The sequence below is a fragment of the Parasteatoda tepidariorum genome, chromosome 2 (assembly GCF_043381705.1).
Source record: "Parasteatoda tepidariorum isolate YZ-2023 chromosome 2, CAS_Ptep_4.0, whole genome shotgun sequence".
Lineage (NCBI taxonomy): Eukaryota > Metazoa > Arthropoda > Arachnida > Araneae > Theridiidae > Parasteatoda > Parasteatoda tepidariorum.
Window position 1 is genome coordinate 19,841,299 of NC_092205.1, and position 21,837 is coordinate 19,863,135.

Genomic DNA, 21,837 nt, shown 5'->3' on the forward strand with positions numbered 1-21,837 from the left:
AAAAGAAAAAGTAGAAACTAATGAAGTGTTGATTAATTTCCTTCTGACTAAAATGGAAGAAAAAATTTTTGTTTCAAATAAAAGAAATAATAATTAAATTTTAATAATAATGTAGTTTTGATTGTAACCGTTAATATTAAGCGGTTCTTTCGAAAGCTCTTTGGATAATCTGTAATGTTTATATTTGTTTTTATAAGGTCAAATATCAAATCTAAAATATCAAGATAGCGTTATTTGTAGCATTATTTTGCTCTTTTGAGCTACCAATTAATGATAATTAATTCATTCAAACGGGACACTTCGAAATTCAATTTATTCTTCGGAATAAAAGGTTGTAAGTAGATATTTTAAACAGATAAGTAGTTAGATAACACAAATTAGCTGTACCTATAGTTGTTAAAAAAAGTTACCTAAAATTTAGTTATATATATATATATATCTATATGTATAGCTCAATAAGGACAAAAAGAAAAACACATTATTTGTATATATTTATTATAATATATTAGACTTGGCCATTGTTGCCAAGACTTGGAATCAAGGAAGCCAAGCATAATAAATAAGCATTAGAAAAAGTGAAATAAAAGAAAAATCAAGTGACATATTATCTTACTAAGCAAAGGCAATAAGTATTTTATTGTTTTGGGTTAAAAACAGTTTAAATAAAAGTTTTAAGTTTCAGTAATTATTTTAAACAGGTCAAAGAAGTCACTTATTAATTCTTCACCAGTGTACTTTTTAATATTACACCTTTTCTAGAAGTGGCTAGTTGTTGTTTTTCAAGTAAAAATTCTATTCATTATGGGATTTTTATTGTTTCTTCTAAACAATTTCACATTAAATAAAAAAAATTTGACAGTATGAAGTTTGTTTTTTTTTGTCAATTATATGTGTTTATACAAAATAATGTAATGATTTAACATGAAAAAATTACTGGAATGAAAATTAGTGAGGATTGAATTTAATCATACATTGTTTTACTTGTATAAGAGTTTCAAGTTTCGAAAATTATACATTAGTTAGAAGAATGAGGTATGCGTGCCTCTATTAATATTTTTTAAAGACCTCTTTTAGTTTATCAGACAAATTAGAAGAATTTTCATTGATTTAAATTCAATTAAAAATAAAATAAGCTTCTTTTATTTTAAATTAATTGCAGAAAGTTCTCTTTCATATGTTAAATATTGATAAATGTAAGGTAGTAATTTTCAATTTTCTGCTTATTTGTGAAACTTCAAGTAGGTAATAACTGTTGCAACTAATCTCTTTCAGATGCATCCAGAACCAGAAGTATGCTCTATGAAAGTTTTATTAAAGCAAGTTTATGGTATCCATACATCTAAAATAAAATGTAAGTGTAATTTTTATTAAAATTTTGTACTTGTTGATATTTTACTTAAATAGTTTTTTTTTAAATAATTTTTTAGATAGTTTATTTACTTCTTGCAAATTTGGGAAAAAGTAATATAAGAAAGGGAAACTAAAATCCATCTCTAATTTTAGGTCAATTTAACAAAACTTGTTGTTTGATTAGTCTTACTCTGCTGTCAAATCTTACTGCAATTTTCATAGATTATGTTATTTCATTATGCTGATAAAATTTATACATTTAGCAATTTTCATCAAAAAGTGGTGTATTTATGCTACTAAATAATTTGTGTCATTGTTTAACCAGAATTTTTTTTTTCCCTTTATGATCTCATAGGAGGGCAAAATTAAAATTTGTCTCAGACGTTGCTTATAAAGAGGTTAAATAAAAAACAATTTCAGAAAAACAAAAGTTTTGATTTTAAATTTTATGAAATTTTAATTTAATTTTAAAAAAAAGAATTACTTTTCAAATTTATTAAGCATGTTATATACTTTATGAAATGCCATTAGAAACGGAACAAAATTTAGTTCAAATTCTCAAATTTCAGCTGTTTAAAAATTATAATGCTGTAAAAATTTTGTTAATTTTCAAAATTTCGAAAATATTTATTCTGAAACGACGCAAACACTCTGAAACAGGGTATTTTTCATGTTCAAAACATGTTTAACAAACATGCTAAAAGTGATTTAATTGAAATGTTGACCTAAATTTTTTTTTTATCATTGATTGAATCAATATGGAATTACTTAATACATTACTATTTATACAGATTTAATTTCCAATTTTGTTTGAATGTAACTTAAACTTATCAATTTTGCTCATTGTAACTCTATCCACAAACCTCTTTTTTTTTAAATATTTTTTTGTTTTTAATTAGAAAATTATAGATTATTAGTTGCTATTTTATATTATTTAAGCTAAGTATTTTTTGCCGAAAAGATTTAGCAGAAATGTGAAAAGATATTTTTTATTATAACTTTAGAATTTTAAAATTGCTTTTTTATGTTTATTTGTTTAATTGCTGATGAATTGTTCCTTTACCATAACTGCAAAAATGAAACAAATGATTGTTGTCCAATGATCTTTAAGAGATGAATAAAAGTGCTGTTTCACTTAAGTTGCTGATTTATTTAAAGGTCTTGAAGATGAAATTGAAGAGCTAAAGAGAAATTTACAAGAAGCTACAACGTGAGTATTATGCTTAATGTAAATGTTGAGTGAAATTTGCTGAAATGTTTTAATTTTAAAACTAATTCCGCTGACAGTTAATCTCAATTTAACACACCAATTACACTGGAAAAGTTATTTTAATTTTCTAACAATTTAGTAACTAACATAAAATGATGTCTCAAATTTAAAGTTTGAATAAACTATTTAAATCATTTAAAATAAATTATTTTAATCTTTTCTAAGTAATTTAATAAGGAGATGAAAAAACATTTGCTTTATTATTAATTTATTAAAATCAGGGTTCGAAATTTATTTTTATTCTATATTAAGTAAACTACTAACTGATGGTCGGGAAATAAAAAGACATAGCTCAAAAAAAGTTATTCACTTGAATAAAAGTTTATTACTATGTATTAAATTTAAAATTAATTGTTAGAAGAACTTAAAGTTCAGATATGTATTATGCTCCCACCAATCAAGAATTTCTTCTTCAAAAATGAAAAAAAAGAAGAGTGAAAAGAAATAAGTGTTAAATTTAAATTTTCTTTCTTTTACAGGAAATTAAAGAATTATGAATCTGAGTGTAAACGATGTATTGAGCTTGAAGAAGCCTTCAGTAGTTGCAAAGCTGCTTTATTTGAACAGTCAAAAATGTTTGAAAATCTTGGTGAGATATTTGGTTATGTTTAATGAATTAGTTGTATCAAAAACTTGCTCACATTTAATAAAATATCGTAAATATTTCTAATTTTTATATAGGGCAAAAGTTGTCTAACTTCAACACAACAGAAAATAAAACATCAGAGTAAGTTTTTTTTTTTTTGTTCAGTGCAGAACCTCTTATCCGGAAATCAGAAAACCCGATAACAGGGATGAAATTCGGAACTGGAAATTAATTTTCTTCCATTAAAAAAAAAATTTTTTTCCTGCAAGATTTTAAGCCCATTTTGTTATTTAGAGCGTACGGCGTATCGAGTTGACGAAAGAACTGATTTAGAGGACGGATCAAAAGCCGTTTGTAGACGAATCTCACATAAGCACAAATAGCTTACATATGTTATTAATGTTAATAATAACATTAATAACATATATAAGCCTGTATATAATTTTTATTTCATAATTTCTTTCCTTATTTAAACTTAAGTGTATTATTATTTATCATTTTTTATTATTTCTAAAACTATTTCAAAATAATTTTTTAGTTTCATTTTATAAACATTAAAAAAACGGCATTTTGTAGCGATTCAGAAAACCAGAAAAATCAGTTATCCGGAATTGCGATGGTCCCGATCGTTACGGATAATCGGTTCTCTACTGTACTGGGTGTTAAAAGAAAAGATTGTTTTTAAAAATTTATTTATTTCCATTTAGAGTAATTTAAAGATAGTCTGATGTTCTATTCTTCAGATAGGTGTACTTTTTTTTCATTAAATATAACATTGTTTTTCAAGAAAAAATGCTCTGTGCACCACAAGAGGGATAAATAAAAAACAAAATTTTAACTTTATTCAGTAGTATCCCGGTAAAACTGCAAGTATTGAGCATTTCATTATAGTAATCTTTTTTAGAAAGACAAAAGTTCCAACAATTATTTTTTATGTAATAATCAAACTTAAAGTATCAAAATCTATTGGAGCTAAAAAACCTCTTTTTTATTAAAATTTTCATTATTATGATCTCCCTGAAATATCTTGTTCCTCATACTAGATAAGGTTTTAGTCAATCAAAACAATGTGTATTTAATAAAAATTGTATTGCTACTTTAACATTTTTATTATATCCCTTAGTATTTAAATTTATATCTAGTGAATAAAATTTTTTAAATTAGTATGTGCAGTTGAAAAAGCTCTTTATAAAGGTATCTATTTGTCTTAAAGATTTTGTTCCGAATATGTTTATTTAGTAAGGAAAAAAATTTTTGTAAAAAATGGAAAACTTAAAATAAAGTTTACTCAATTTTCCCAAAAAAGTTTTTACGAAACAAAAATTATTGAAGTGTAATAAGCTGAATGTTATTAGCTTCATTTTTTAGTGTACAATTCAAAAATAAATTATTATTAAAATTTAATTGAAATGTAAGAGTTATATTTTAAATTTTCTGAAACTTTTAAATTTTATAATAAAATTATTGTATGACTTTTTTTTTAATGTTTACAAAAAATGTTTTAAATGAGTGAAAAAGTTTTATTTAACTTCATCTATTGAAATTTAATTAAAAAAAACTATTAGGTCAGTTTCTTACTTTTTTCTTCCTTTTTTTGTGCCATTGCATATAAATCAAAATATTTGTGTTGAACAATAATTTCTACCTCACACATTCCAGTGCATCTTGCTGAATAATTGATAATAGTTGATTTAATTGTTGGAATGGTGATTGAAAAACATTTACCATTATTTTCTAATGCAAAAAAACAAAATTCCTACCCTGTCTTAAAAAAAAAAAAAAAAATGAGTGCATAAGGAAGAAACAGCAATAAAAATGTTGCTGCTGTTATTATCTTCGTCAAAAACTTATCCTACTATTAGGTCATTTACTTTTGTAAAACCTCTTGTTCTGATGCATCATACTGAATAGTTGCTCTGTTAATAGTTGGCTTATTCTTAATTGTAAAAATGGTAATTTAGAACCTTGTATTATTCATTTCTTATCCAATAGAGAGCAATTTATGTTTTTTTCTCTATAGTTGCATAGGTAACAAGCAACAATAAAAGTACTTTTTTTTCAATTACTGTACATCACACATTTTAATGTATCATATCTCCTTTAACAGCAAGCATAGGATTCCAGTAATGAAGGACTTCTGTATTTAAAACTATTTATTGCTATTTAAAATGTATTTACTTTAAAATTTTAAGTTTGTTGCTTTTAAATATTATGTTACTTTTCTGAGATTTATTTACTTCTATTTATAGTTACTTATAGCTAGTTTACAGATAGTTTTTATTGTTACTTTTTTTAAGTTTTTTTTTTTTTTTTTTTTTGTAGGGAAAAAAAGTTGACAATTTTACAAGAAATTGTTGATGGTCCAACTGTTGACCCCAGCATAAATGTAGCTCCTGTTAAAAAAATAGACTTGTCAACAAACTCAAAAATACATTTTCTGAAAAATTTAATGACTATGAATGCTGACGAAAACCAAGATTCCCTGGAGTTCACTGAGCCTCTTCAGAAAAATGTGTATCAAGAGTATTCTACTTTGAATCCTGATTCTTTGATTTTAGTGCCGAACACAATGGATTTCGGTTGTGAAGACAAGGAAAGTCAGAAAAAACTTGGTGATAAAACGCATGAGTGTATAAGCACTGGTAAAAAAGAACTTCTTGAAACAAATATGCCAGATACTGATAAAAATTCTGAAAATAAGGAAAGAAGAAAAAGATTGAGTGAGGATGATTCAGATTTAAATAACGATAAATCAAACAAGGAAAATGATGTGAAAAGCTCATTTGGAAATAAAAAATTGAAGTCATCTAGAAATGATGATTGCACACCTGTCATGAAGCTAGCAAATGTAACTACCAGTCCCAAGCAAAAAAACTTGAAAAATGGTGCTGATATTTTCAATAACAGTAAAAAAATCAATACCCCTGTTTTAGATATTAAAATTTGTAAAGTGGTTGAAGATGATTTTGTAGACGAACCAAAAAATGCTACTGACGGGAACTGTTCTTCTGTAAGTGACAATACTAAAGATGATTCTTTTAAGGTAACAGTTTCTCCATCATTGTTACCACTTAAAGAAAAAATAAATGCTAAAATAATTCATTATAATCCAAAAATGAATAAAAACAGTTCTTCTATAAGTGCCATTCCTAAAGAGGATTCTTTTCAAGCAACAGTTGCTTCCTCTTTGCAACCAATAAAAGAAAAAACAAATTCAAAAATAATTAATAATCATCCGACAATGGCAGAAGATATAAATGATTTTCAAATTCTCTCTTCAAACAGGAAAGCAAACAGCGAAGGAGGAACCTGGACATCATGTGATAAAAAAAAGCTTGCCAGAAAATCTTCCTACCCCCGCCCGATTAAGTCAACATCTAGGTTTAAAATGCAGCTAGACACCCTTCCTCCTAATTTCAAAAAACCTACCTATCGCCAAACAAAACTATCCAGAAGCATTTTTCAACCAAAATCGACTACTGGTGAAAATCAAGAATCTGACATCGTATGTGTAGAAGTAGATGAAAAGGTTAAAGATTTTGCCAAAGACTCACTAACTGTTTCTCGAGGTGTTCCGGCTCCGAGCAGTTCCAGTAAAACTGTTGATTTTGATGCTACTTGCATACCAGACAATTATGAGTATGAAATCATATCATCGAATAGTATATCTTCAACTAAGCCAAAAGGTGGCAAAGCATTTCCAAATAGTATAATGATTGTAAAAGATGACTCGGATAGTTTTGATTCTGATAGCTCTTCTGAGATGATTATAGAGCAAAAATCTTCTACTTCAAAGCACGGTAAAGGTAAAACTTTTTTTATAGGCGTTTTCAGTTAGTTTATATTGTCAGGAAATACTGCAGATTGAATTTACTATAATTTATCGAAACCACCTTAAAATCAAAACTCTTATCTGTTAAAATTAATCCGTTGTTCCATACAAATAAGAAATCGGTAAAAAGATAGTCTTTCCTTTTTACCTTCCCAAAAATGTTCCTTTTTTAAAAATTTCTATTAAATAGAAAAAGAAAAAAATTAATGCACTGCTAATGGATAACTTTCAATTAGAAATGTTACAGAATTTATGGTTTTCAAATTTTAAAAATATTTCGAAATAAAGGTACTTAGCATTATACATAACTTCTTATTAACTTTTTGAAACTTAAACTATTGTTGACTGTTTTATATGATTATTTAATTACATTTAAAAAACGGTTTTTTGGATGAATTTATACTTTTTCACTAAAATTTAAATTACTTTCAAATTAACAGAAATTAGAATTATAGTAAATATCCTAGATTGATCCTTGTATTTTTTCAATTACATTATTTAGTTATGCTTAAATTGGAAAGTAAAAGACTTAGAATGTTTTAATTTCCTTACTTGAAATTATTTTGTTAGATTTGCCTCACATTTTAATGAGTCATGGGTATTTGTTCAAATTAAAATAATAATAATAAACTAATTAAAGAAAACCATGTGACAATTGGATTGCTTGAACTGACTATAAATATGTTGTTTTTTTATGTTTGATTGTTTTTATTTATAAGTTTTGCTATAACCAAACTGTTACAAACTATTTATCGAATCTAAGTCAAGATCAAAATATTGTGATGATGAAAACTGTATTGAAATAATGGTAGACCTTCATTATTTCCAGGAATAATAATTTAAATTAAGCTATAAAGCTTGGTGATGATTTTTGTCTTTTCTGTTAAGTTTCTAACTGTAAATGATCTGGTTTTAAGCCAAATCCTCATATAATCCGTTTAAAGTATCATAAATACAAAGCTCTATCAAATTTTTATGTATCAGTCTCACATTTTTTAAACTAAAGTAAGAGTTCAAAATAAAGTAAAAAAATTTTATGCATAGCATACTAATCATAGAAAAGAATTAATACTCCATCTACAGCCATCATGGGTCTAAGGGATCATTTAGATTAAGGTTCCACAATCTTGTGCCTAACAGTATATCATTGGTAATTTGATCACTATTGTGCATAATGCTGTCTTTAGCTCCCAGACAAGTTGGTACCCATTGCTCTGTCTGCTACTGAAGATTGAACCTCAGTCCTTCACAAAGGCAGCTCAGTGTCTTAACCAGTGAATCACTGTGACTCATAACATAATCGTTACTTGATAACATTTTGATTTATAATTTCTGTCAATATTAAATAAAGTTTATTTTTATACAATTCTTTTTGTACATTTTATGTTTGTTAGTTATTTTTTTGATTATTTATCGCTAATCTTTTTACAACAATGGCAAAAAAAAAACATTATTTGTGTTTTGTTACATATTACTTATAATTCTTTATTTTTAGGTAAAGATGACTTAAATAGCAAACATATTGAGGTTGGCCCCCTTGGAAATAGTTTTGACAGGTAATAACAAGATATCAGAAACAGAGAATACAACGTAAAAGATTTATTTAAGCTTCATTAAACTCATTTAATTATTTAAGTTCAATACAAAATTAGGTAAAATAAAAATCTATTCGGAAAATGTTGACTGTATGCAGTAAACATTCAACTGTATACTTTAAGACTTGGTCTAAGAGAATGTGTAGTAAGTATTATTTCAAAAGAGGCATCTCTACAACTTTTTGCAAAATTTTTGGTGTTAGAATAATTTTTTAGAACTCCACCTAATTGTGTAAGTAGTTCATTAAAATCAAAAAAAGAAAGAAGGAAAGATAGTTTTTTCTATTTTTTGAAATTAAGAAAAAAAAGTTATTTATTAAGTTATTCTAGTTTGTATGAGTTATGTACATTTCCTTCTTATAGTGAAATTTCTGGTCATGAGAGTGTTTGGTTAAATTTATGTACCAATAAAATACTACTTTCTTAGTTATTTTTTAATCTTAAAATAACTAAGTAAATATTCTGCTATATTTAAACTTGAGTTGCATACAAGACGTAGTATTTTTTATAATTTCTTTAATCTTGGAAAATTTCCTACCAAATTTATATACTACCTATTTGAATATTTTCTTTAACCACTTAATAACCCCATAATTTAAAAGGGGAGAAATACCCTACTTAATGTAAGTTTGAACTCCACATTAGACACTATACTGATTTTTTTTAATACTTTTTTTTGTGTTATTTTCTATTGAATTCATAGATACCATTACAATATTTTGACAATTAGTTTTAAACAATTTGTAATGGCTCTATTGTCAAAAATTTATACACTTTCAACTCTCATTAAAATTTTAGACATGTGCCACTATGCTCATTTTTAAAAAATTTTTTTTTTTTAATGATTTGGGGAAATTGTTTGTCAAATTTAAAATTTCAATGTTCTTAAACGTTTCCTAAATTTATTAATTCCAAATAATATATTTTATTTGATTTACAATTTACGTTTGATTTATTTAATATCGTGAAATTTCTTGTCATATTACCATAATACTTTCTAAGTGTTTTTTAATTGATTATAGTTTAAAAGACTTCATAACTATTGTTTTTCAAATTTGAATTGCATAAAACTTATATTTATTGCTTTTTTTTAGTATTTTTTTATTTTATAAGGCTTATTTTTGTTTTACTATCCCTTATCTATTTTTTTAGTACTAATGATGAAAAAAAAAGTTCTTTTTTTAGTATCTACACTACATCATTGTATGTGTTATTTATGCTTTTTTAATATATTTTTATGTCTTATATGCTTTTCTATTATGTGGCACGAAGATTGCTTTTCCACCAAATTTAAATGAACAGAAGTATAAACTGCAACTATAGAATGTTTTTTTTCGTATAAAAAAGTAATGCTTTTTTTTAAAAAACATTTTTCTTATAAGTAATGTAATAAAATACAAGATTTCATTGCCTTGATAAAAAGATGTGTTAAAATTCTCATCCTGTATTTCAGTGGCGTACACAGAATTTTTTCAAGGGGGGTATTCATAATTTTCTGAAACCACTAAAAGAAATTCGAGTCTGTAATAAAGCACTATTATTTCCCTAATTTAGACAGCTAAACAATTTAGACAACATTGTTTGGTTAAATTTTGATTTAATTTTTTAAGTTTAAGAACGTAATGTAATATCTTCTGAAAAAAGTCCAATGTCATATGGGTGGGAAGTAACACTTTGAGGGCCACTTTCACATTCATCAGATTTTGTTATGCTAGAAACGTTTTCTTCAACGAAAGTATCACATTTCTGTACAACAGAAAAACTTACATTGATACTAGATGCTGTCACCTCACTAATTTCAGGTCGTGATTTTTTCTCAAAATAATTAAAAATTGTTAAATTCTTACGTTTTGACATCCTAAAGATCCAAGAACAGTAAATATATATATTGGCACAGAAATAAATGCTATGCTCAGGGCCGGCGCGTACGCGGGGACCTAGGCCATTCAAATTTTTGGGGCCCTTCGATTAAGTTGTTTTTCTCGTATATTTTTTATTTATTCAAATATAAAAGTATTTATATATCTTTTCATTTCAGAAAGCATGTTTAAAATTAAAATAAATAATAATAAATTGAATTTTACTTTATTTTGTTAAATTAGAACTAAATTTTAATCATAACATTTTGAAAAAATTTTAATATATATTTAAAATTGATTTTTTTAAAAACAATCATTGTTTTTCTTAATTTTTTAAAATTTATTTTCAAAAAAATCCATTTTAAGGGGGCCCCTAATTATTTGATATTACATCATCCACTGTACTCCGTTCCCCCTTTTATATAATTTTTCACCGCATCTCCAAAATTCTCGAATTGTCTCAAAGACGACAGCACGTCTAGGATTACAGAATCATCGCGTAAAGATCCCGCGAATGACAGCCAGTCTCAAAAACAATACTGGCAGGACAGAAAGGAACCAGTCCGTAACAGTATCACGTGAATTTGGTTTCAAAAGTACAACCCTATTATAGTAAATGTTTTTTCAGTATTCTGAGAAATACCGTGAGAAAAAAAAAGTAGGGATAAGGCAGATAAAAATATATTGTCTTAAAAAATAATAGCTCACATTATTTCTAATAAAATTTCTATTTTTGCCATTTTGTCTGAGCTCAAGGGGGGTGTTTAAACCACTAAACCCCTCCCTTGCGTACGCCACTGCTGTATTTTAATTTTATATTTTTAATAAATTTTTCAGGTTGCCCAAAAAGCCTGAACCTGATTATAAGTATAAAGAAGAAACAGTTAGAAAAAAATCTGAGAGAAAACAGCTACTTGGCTTTGATTGCAAAGAGTGTGAAAATGTAAGAATATTCTTTTCTTAAAAATGTTTTGTAATTTTATTTTTACTTACATAATGTCAAAATTTTATTTTATAGTTTTTTTCTTCTAATAAATTTTTTCCAAAGTTTAACTTTTTATATAAAAACTAAACTGTGCTTCCTTAATTTTTAGAATTTTTTTTAAAATTTTAATAACTAAAAACGAATCTCAGTAGTTCAGGAGTAGTTAAATCTTTGAAATGTGCGTTCACATTTTTCAGAAACTAAATCCATCTGGTTTAGGAATCGTATTTAAGGAAAGCAAATTCAAGTTAAGGAATTTTATTTGAGGCAAAACTTCTTTTTACTTTATTATGTTTAAGTTTTGCCTTTATCATAGAATTTTTATAAAAACCCATTCATGGAAGGAAAATATTTTTTTGATATTTTTTACTGACTGATATTTTTAATGTCTGTATAAAATTTGTATGTAAATTTGTAATTCAAAACTATAAACTTGTTCTTTCAACAATAAAAAATTTTGAGTTTTATAACAGGTTTTTACATATTTTTTAATTATATTTTTGAAACCTATTTTGCTTTTAAACAGGCTAAAATAGGTATTTTTAAACTTTTGATCTTTGAAATATTCTTAAATGCATTTATAAAACTATCTAAATGCTATATCATCGTAATTTATCATCGTAATTTTTTCTGAAACATTTTTATTTAGTTATTTTATTTTATTTTTAAATTTATCAAAAGAACATAATTTGAAAATTATTTACTATTAGAAGTCTAAAAATTTTGGTTGTCATAGTACCAGAAAAATCATAGCTAGCATCTAATACTTTGTAAATTTAAACTTAATTTTTCTCTTCCTGAAATACGATAATTTTGAAAATCTGAATAGAAATCTATTTTTTAAGATTACTTCTCTTCTAAAAATAAAAGGCATATATAAATACATTACAAATATAAAATTTCATTTTAGCTTGTAGAATAGTATACCATATTTCTGACAACTTTGTTTATTTTAGATATTATTAAATTAGTAATTATAAGTATCTTTTTGTAATGCTATAAAATTTAAATGCTCACTTGCTACTTAATATTTGTTCCATAGAAGCCATTTCATGTTTGCTCCTATAAAATTAGAACTTTTGTAGACCCCTATTTAAATTATTATTATTTTCTTATTTTATCAGACTTGAGGTTTTATATATATATAACTATATTGAACTTTCTTACTATATCTGTAGAAAGATTTGTTTGAAATATATTTTGTTAGAAATATTGAAAATTAATTACTTTTCCAGTACTACACAGATTTAGGTCTCTCAGATGAAGAAAAGAAACAAAGAATGCAGAAATGTTCTCGTCACAGGGGAAAATTTGTTCCCCCATCTACTCCAGAACATTTTTGGGAGCTGGAATTTCCTGACACACAGGAATGTAAGGCAAGAGGTAAATAAATATTTAATTTGATATTTATTTTTACAATTTGCATTAATTATTGAAAAGTGTATTTGGTCATAAATTTCTTATACAGTTGCGTTTTATTATTATTTTTAAATAATAAGATTTGTAACAAAACCTAAATTCTTACTTCATTCTTTCTAGTTAGATTTAATTAAGATAAATTTTGCATGAAATAACCACTTCATTTTTTTTTTTTAAAGAAAAACATTTTAAAAACATACTGAATAAGTGTTATCAGGATCAGTAGACTAGAAATTATAATTTATTATCATATTCAATATTAACTTAAGTCATGTGATAAATATAACTTGCTATTGTGCTATATGGTATTAAAAACCATTGACAAACAATGATTGCCATTTTACTGGTGGAATGTATTAAATATACTACTATGTATCTAGTTACATACATAACTTTATTACACAGAGTTATATGCTAATAGAACTTTAGCATATTCTAAATAATGTAGTTCATTATATTAAATAATTTATAAATTTTCTTTTTTATTTATTGAGTATGAAATTGTGGTATAAATTATTATTGGAATATGACCCATTCATTACTTATTTTAATGCTTTAAAGAAATAATTTTGGTTCCCACGCTTTTACACTAAAATCTAAAGGGTGTGGATTTTTGACAAGGGGACATAATAAGAAAATTTTCAATTTTGTTGTCTTTTTTTAAATGTTATATTTTTGTTAGAAATAGTTTTTTTTTTTTTCTTTTCTTTAAATTAGCATAAAAGGATATTGAAATTGTTCTGGCAGGGATATTAAATTCTGCGTCTTGTAAAAAAATATATTTGAATCACTGGCTTAGAGAGTAGTTCCAAATTACAAATTTCAAGTTTTATTGAATATTTGCAAGTGTTTAATATTAAGATTTATATTAAAAAAAGATTGATATTTTTTATTTTATTTTTTTAGCAAATCAATTTACATTATGAGTTTCATACAGAACTGTGTTACTCCAAGAAAAAAAGCTTTTTTTTGTTTAAAATTTTTCTTAAATAATTTTAGTTGTTATAGTTAAAATTTTGAAAAAATCCTCATTTTCAAGTATATAAATATTTATTTTTTTATGCTTTAAATTAGGTATTATAGCTGCTATATTTTCAATTGAGAGATAATTTTTATTCATGATATCTCTTAAAAATACAAAGAAAAGAAAGAGAAATTTGAAAAATATATTATTTTGAATTAGCATCAAAGAAATTAGTTATTTCTCCTCTTATTTTATCTTCAAGTTGTACTTATTTTTACTGATGTCCTTGAGCTTTGTATGTGTTTTATCATAGAAGGGTTTTTTGTTTTCTTTTCTTCTGTTGAACTTCATTAAGGCTTTGGAATTTTATTTTATAATTCCAATTCTAATTAAATAATTATTTGTCTATTAAATTCTATCGTATTTAACAATTATTGCAACTTTATCAAGTTCGATATTAACCGTGGTCAATAACTACTGTAATTTACAAGATTAGTTAACTATTATGTTCTAGATAATTAACGTATAATCAAGATAATTAACGTTCGATTATAAGAAATGCAGTTTTCTTCATTTGCACCCAAGTTTCACACTTAATTTTCTTCCTTATGGAACTAAATATTCATTAATAGATAATTGTCTTATTTTCTGTCTTTTAAGGCTATTTAAATACAACTCAAAAAGTAACACTGAAGACTCATCGTAGGAGACCCTTGTAGATAGTCGACTCCTATCAGAGACTTAGATTACTGTATCAGTAATTGTAATTTATTTTGTACAAATGTTTTGTAATGTATTCCTAGTTATGTTTAAATCATGTGATGATTTATTTGTTTCATAAATATTGGCATTTAATGTTCTCATAGAATAGAATTAACATGATGCAAATCATTTTTCGTATTTATTTATCACAATTATATGTGAAAAGTTATTACAAGATTGTAGAATTTTTACAAGATTTTATAAGAAAAGTTTTTTTTTTTTTTTTTTTTTTTTTTTTTTTTTTTTTTTTTTTNTTCTTAATTGTTAGAATAAAAATTTTTTTAATTTTTTTTTTTTTTTTTGCATTTATTTAATTTTTACTTCATAATTATCAAAACTGTGATGTTATGGAATAGTTATAGTGATAAGTAAGTGTTAGGTAACATTTCTAAAAGGTATTTTTAAATACAGTAAAATATGTTTAATTTGTATTTGTTTATTTTCATATACGTTGTTGTTTTCTTAGTATATTATTTGTTACTACTGCATTGTAATTCATTAAACCTGTATATTAATGTATAAATACTGTTAGTGTGTACTGAACAGAAATATGTAGTTACATCCTCTGACCAAATTATGTTTTCTAATAATAGGATCATTTAAAAATTGTCATATTAACTGTAGTAATTTTTGACTGACAGAAAATAAATTTTTGAAAAATGTTTCTACTTTTTAAGTCTTATAGTTATGTTTTTAAAAAGTGTAATTTTTTCTGAAAACTACAAAAACTACTATATGCATTTTTTCAATTAGAATGTAATAGAAATAAAAAAAAATATATTTACTATGATTTGCCTAGGCTGTATTGAATGTTTGTTTATATGAATTCTCACTTAGTATATAAAAATGTCAGCCTTTTATTACATTATATTTTGAAAAATTCAATTGAAATACTTTAGGGTATACAAAGTTTAATTGTTAAAGCCTTTATTTATGTTAAGTATTTATTTTTAAGCAGTTTTGAGAAACTTTTTGAAAATTCAATTATGTTTAACATCATGAAAAAGTTTTACTCCCAAAAAACTTGTTTTGGGCATAAAATTATATTAACACCAGTGACACCTATAACTTGCTACCAAGTATAACGAAAATTTAATAAAATATTATAAGCTTAAAACTATGTTGTTGCTGACTTTTTTTAAAATTTAAAATTCAGTTTTTCAATTCTAATATCAGGAACTGAAAAACTTGTTTATTTAACGTACATGTTAAACAAATTAGTTACAGGAGTTGTACCTTCAAGGTTTTATTTTATAGTTCATACATTTTTCATCAAAAATCGATTTTAAATAGTTCTCGTATAACAAGCGAATTTTTTTAAAACAAGACCATGACATCTTATTTATTTGATACACATGTTAAAGTAACCAGTGGATTATTAAACTAGCAGTGTAGATGTAATATTTTTTCTAATAAGAACTGCAACTTCAAATATTTAAGGTAGGAAACAAGTTTTGTATTTTAGCGTAATTAAAATGTATGCTAGTTGAAGTACACAAAGTGTTTTTTAAATTTGAAATGTAAGAAAAAATTGGGTTTGTAGTTGTTCTGGTGCAAAAAAATTTGTCCTTAATTGTTCTGATTTTTGTCCTGATTGTGTATGTTCAGAACATTCTCTTTCCTATGAATGCAAATTTTAAAATTATCGATTTGAAGAATTGATAGATTTGGATTTTTGATCTAACTTCTTTTTATTTTAATTTATATTGAAAGTAAAAATCGCAAAATTCGATCATAGGGGCCGATAATATATATGGTCCAGTCATATATCCTTATTTACAAGATTTATTGTTTCCAACTTTTTGGAAATTTAGGCACTTTATGAAGAAAAAAAAAACTTAAATTAAAAATTCTATGTTTTCTAAATTTTAACGGTGATGAATTAAGGGATCATATCCTTATAATTTTTTGTAAATGAAGAATTCAATCTTGTAGGATGGAGTTATGTTGTTTCACAATTATTTACATGTGTCTTTTATCTTTGATCAATTTCAACAATACAATAATCATATCATAGAATTGTAGATGGAGAATTCAGAGATCCAACACTGAAATTATTTTACAAAAATGTCAAGAGGCAAATGCACTATTTATATTTTCAGATTATTGAAGCACTTCTTTATAATTATAACGAAAAGAAATCTTGAACTCTTTTTCAATTGAGACTGATTATTTTTAAAAAGAGTACTTATATTTTTTCCATGTTTCAATTTGAAAAAGCATAAATTCTTAAAACTTTCTCATCTTAAAGTAATTTGAATGTTGAAAATAGTATATTTTATTATTCTTTTACAGTAAAATGAGCTATTATTACATTTAAATAGATTCAATTCTATTTTTCAGTTTGCCAGTTACAGTTTTTAAATGTAGTATGATGTATGTATATTGTTTTAAAAAGTGTCCATTTTTAAAAAAAATTTGACCTGATTTTTTTCTTTGTTGCACTATGATGCATCAAAATATAAACATTTTTAGCAACTTAATATAAATATTTTACATATTTTCTATAGTTGAACACTGTTTAGATTGTATTTAAAATAATATACTTTTAAATTGTTTTTTTTTAAATTAGAAATTGATGTTTCCTCTTGACATTTATCAATTTTTTTTAATGCTTAGAACTGCTTTCTCATAAAAAAAATTTCCTATTTAACCAAAATTTTCAATTTTAAAAAATAAAATCATTTTTCTTTCTTTTTTAGATAGTGAACCTTTTTATTATAACATTAATGATATAAATACAATAAGAATGAGGAAATCCATTTATTATTTTCTAAAGATTATAAAATAACATTTTTCTTTTTTAACTGAACAAAGATTTCAAGTAGATACTTCCTTTATTGAAATTGGCTGCTGAAAATGAAAACTTAGTATCAAAAATTGAAAACAATGTCTTGCTAGCCAAGCATTTTAACATTCAAAGCATTTCATTACGACTGAACAAAAATTTATTAAGAAACCATAACATAATAGATAACCAGTATTTTTTTTCCTTCTTACTCCAAATACATAATTAGCATTTTCTTCACATATATCATTTTCTTCTAAGAATGCATAATAAATGAAAATGATCATAATAAAAGGTTCAAATTTGAGTAAGCGAAAGGCATAATTTTAGAAGCCATTTAATAGTTCTCTGAGTAACTAGAACTGAATTGTTATTCTTTTTTTTATATTAATAAAATTAAGTCAATAAAAAGGCTTTTTTTTAAAGATATTTTCTTTTCTTAAAAAAAAATATTCTAAAAGTCATTTTATATTACCTGAGCCTTTTCGTTAGTTTTGAGATTCAATAAGAGATTCAATATAAAACATAATGCAATCATTTATTTGCAGGAACAACGTCATAACCCAAAAATTAATTTGTACATTTGGTTTAATATAAGGACATTTGATATCATTTATCTTGTTTTTACCACTATTCTATGGAGAAATAAATATTTTAGTTAATTCTTCATTAAATATGACCAAAATCAAATAACTCGAAATAACCATGCCAGAAATCCTTTTTTCTACATAGAGTTATATATAGAGTCTATATCTAGAATTAGAAATAGAGTCAGATTTACCTCCTCAATTATTGTCAAAACTAAATCAATGTATTAGAAAAAAGGTTATTTCTAATGGATTCCCTATGGAGATAACCTGTTTCCAGATTCTTTAATTTAGTTGCACTCAAAATTTAAGTTTTATGTAAGAATTTTTTAACATTGAATTAAATTATTTTTAAATTAGTTCTTTGCTTTTTTATTATGCATAGTTTTATTTTTTTTTCTATACTGTTTACCATAAAATAACTTGTTACCTAAAAGATATCTAAGTTCTCATATTATTTTTGCCCATTTTATTGAGGAAAAAATTTGGTGTGCATGTTTAGAATTGTTCTCTAAATTATTGATTTTAAAATATAATGTATCAAAACAATTTTATGGTTACAAATGTAGCATTTATATTAAAAATTGATTGATTCAACAAATTTTATAACAACTGCTGTTTGCTTGTAACTTTTATAGATTGGTAAAAAAAAGGCTTTTCTGAAGAAAAAAACAACTTACATGGTTTAAATATTAAAAAATAACCTGATAAAAAAATAAAATCAAAAAATTTTAAAACATGATTATGTTTAAATGATTTATGACATTGTTCTTGCAAATAATTGAATTGTTATATTTTTGCCTTCTATTTAAAAGTAAATTTCATTGTAAGAAAAATTGAACTATAAAGTTTTACCTAGATGTGTTTTCGTAGAAGAAATATACCTCATTATGAGGAATGTAAGAATGGTGTCATTAAAAACACAAAAAAATTATGGATGACACTTTTACTGCACCACTTTATGGAAGAAGTTAAGTTTCTGGCAGGATTTAATACTAACATATTAATTATTATTAATTTTCCAGTCATATATATAAACGTATATCAAAGTATAATAATTTGANTCATTAAAAACACAAAAAAATTATGGATGACACTTTTACTGCACCACTTTATGGAAGAAGTTAAGTTTCTGGCAGGATTTAATACTAACATATTAATTATTATAAATTTTCCAGTCATATATATAAATGTATATCAAAGTATAATAATTTGATATTAAGATACAATATTCTTAGGTTTAAAAAATTTTTTTTTATCTAAACAGAACAAGTTATTATTCAAAACAATTAACAAGACTAAAAAAATATCAAAGCTTGTTTCCAATAACATCTTCGTGCATATGTGTATAGTATACAATGATAGAATAAGTATTCAAATATTTACACTACTGATACAAAATGTAAGTGTATATACAGGATTAGGCTAAATAATTCATCCATTAAATTATCCGTCAAGAATGGTATTTAAAAGTATGTAACATCCAAACTATATAGGCTATTCAAGGAAACTGATATTAACAAATACATCAAAATAAAACGTTAAAAGCTTGTGGGTCAAATGGACCCTTCTTCCTTGACATTTAAGATCTTCAATTGCACACCAATAGGAACTAGAGTTAGAGGTAGGCCTAAGATCAGATGACTTGACTGTGTGGTAGAGGGTTCCAAAATCCTAAAAATTAGTAACTGAAGAACAATTGCAAAAAAAGGAGCAGAATGAAAGAAGGTTCTAGAGAAGGCTCTGGCCCACAAATGGCTGGCATGCCAATAGAAGAAGAGGTCACATGCAGACTGGGGATAACACAGAAAGGAAAAAGTTTCTAGTAACTTCTATAAATGTTCAATGTTTGCATCCTTGGTTTCCTGGCACACATCCTAATGGTAAAAAACAATTTTCGTCTATATATTCAATAGTATGTTTCTGTCAGTGTTTGTCACAATGCATTCCTGTTATCATTGTTGAGAAAGACGTTGATAGAATCATAATATTGGATATATGGACAAAACTGGTTTATCATTGGGATGCATGCTGGATAATCAAGGCTGCACACATTTGTAGTAGATACCCGAACATTCGAGTAAATAAATTGTTTCGTATAGTATCTTCCCCATGCAATCATATTCTATATTTGTAAACAAATAGTTCTTGGAATAATTTAGGCTAATCCCGTATTTTCCTTTCCAATATATAAACCTTTCCCATTTTCAAACTGTGTGCAACTCTACATTTGGTTAAAAGACATTTCTGATAATAGAGAACAAGCTCAGGAAGATTAAAATACACTGTGGTTTGCTGTGAAGTGCTAACAGAAAGTCAATTGCTTATTTATTATTTTTTTTAGTTTTAAATTATTGAATCTAGATATAAGTACACTTTATACGATTTGGTTTTAGTTTTAAAGTAATTAGATTATGCAAAAGAACCATATTACATTTAAAATTCAGAGGCATTTGTTCTTTTTATTATGATTTACATCTTATCATCAAATTGACAATATACAAAATATCAAGATACAATGTTTGTAATGCTTTATAAACTGATAAATTTATCAAACTCTAGTTATAAAGATGTTAATTTCTTATGTCTGTAGAAATATTTTACAATTTTGGGTATTTCTTTTGAATAAATGTTTAGTGAATTATGTTAAAATTTAATTTCTCTAAGATCTGAAGTTCTGTATATAATCCATCTATTTAGTATAAAGTTTACTGATATATCAATTTACAGATACTACATACTTTTTAGTGTAATGACATAAATTAATCATATTAAATGCAAAATAAATAATATATACAAATGAAATATAAATAAGTCAATATTAAATATTATTTTGTAACCTATTTAAAGTATTAGCATATTAATCTAGAAAAAAATTAAGCTTGTATCAATGAGAATGATTTTGGTTGTTTGAACATGTTAATGCATGGAAAGTAATATCTAAAATCAATTAAAAGAGTAATAAAAGAAGCTGTACAAAAATATATGCATTATTAAAGTATGTGATTTGATTCATATAAAGATTAGTTAAATATTAATCCCTTTACACAAATGATTAATTTGAACTACAATGTTTTTAAATATTTAGAAATAGTATAATTTCACAAGATGATTCTTCATTATTTGTATTGCATTAATACCGCGTGTCTATATAATGACCAAGGATTTTAAGCGAAAAATAGATGGAGATGCGTAAAAAAAAATGTACAGTTTGTTTCATACTGCTTAAGAAAACAAAAATGATCAAAATTAGCTTCAAGAATTTAAACTGATGGAGCTGCAAATTCTAAAACAATATTCTCTGCTGCATGTTAAACCATTCTGGCCATCTGTTAATTTTACTCTCCAACATTGCCTTATTGCTGCAAGGAGCGCTTATTTCCGAAAAATTGTTTTATAATTTATTTTCATTTCATAGTGCCATCTGCTGACAAGCTTTGTGAATAATTTTAAAATTCAATGTGAATAAATCCTTGTTTTCTAAGCAGAACATAACAACCTAAATATTTGCTTCCCCCCCTTTTTTTTAGTTCATTTTTCAATAGGCGGTCATTTTGGCACAACCAGTCTAATTAAAAAGTATGTTTCATTTTTCAACATGCATATAACAGTTCTATCACACATAAATAAACTTAACTTCAAACTTACAATTCATATACTTATACATTAAATGAATTACTGAAAGAAAAGAAAAAGGTTCAAATTGTAAGCAATTTTCTTTTACCTAAAAATTGAAAAGCGTAGTGGAAAGAAATGTTAAGTGCAAATTCAGAAAATATCTTTTGTAAAAAAAAAAACTTATTCATTTAAAGACTTGGTAGAGTTAATAATAAATAATAG

The 21,837-nt window shown here is 25.0% G+C and overlaps 1 protein-coding gene across 3 annotated transcripts; it reads left to right on the forward strand.

Annotated features, from left to right (window-relative positions):
• Positions 1–54: 54 nt before the first annotated feature.
• On the forward strand, positions 55–14,748 carry LOC107457575 (DNA endonuclease RBBP8). Of its 3 annotated transcripts, none has more exons than XM_016075767.3 (10): positions 55–334; positions 1,273–1,351; positions 2,509–2,560; positions 3,100–3,209; positions 3,302–3,347; positions 5,529–7,012; positions 8,534–8,594; positions 11,330–11,435; positions 12,713–12,860; positions 14,521–14,748. In XM_016075767.3, exons 2-10 carry the CDS (start codon positions 1,273–1,275, stop codon positions 14,577–14,579), a joined length of 2,145 nt encoding a protein of 714 aa, XP_015931253.2. In that variant the 5' UTR covers positions 55–334; the 3' UTR covers positions 14,580–14,748. The 3 variants fall into 3 exon arrangements, with proteins under 3 accessions (XP_015931253.2, XP_071033355.1, XP_015931254.2); XM_071177254.1 differs by having other exon boundaries at positions 5,529–7,006; XM_016075768.3 differs by having other exon boundaries at positions 128–331.
• Positions 14,749–21,837: the final 7,089 nt, after the last annotated feature.

Coding starts and splice junctions, on each gene's coding strand:
- LOC107457575 (XM_016075767.3), top strand. CDS start 1,273: ATGCATCCAGAACCAGAAGTATGCTCTATGAAAGTTTTATTAAAGCAA. Junction 11,436..12,712: donor ATTGCAAAGAGTGTGAAAAT/GTAAGAATATTC, acceptor TTACTTTTCCAG/TACTACACAGATTTAGGTCT. Junction 12,861..14,520: donor ACAGGAATGTAAGGCAAGAG/GTAAATAAATAT, acceptor CTGTCTTTTAAG/GCTATTTAAATACAACTCAA.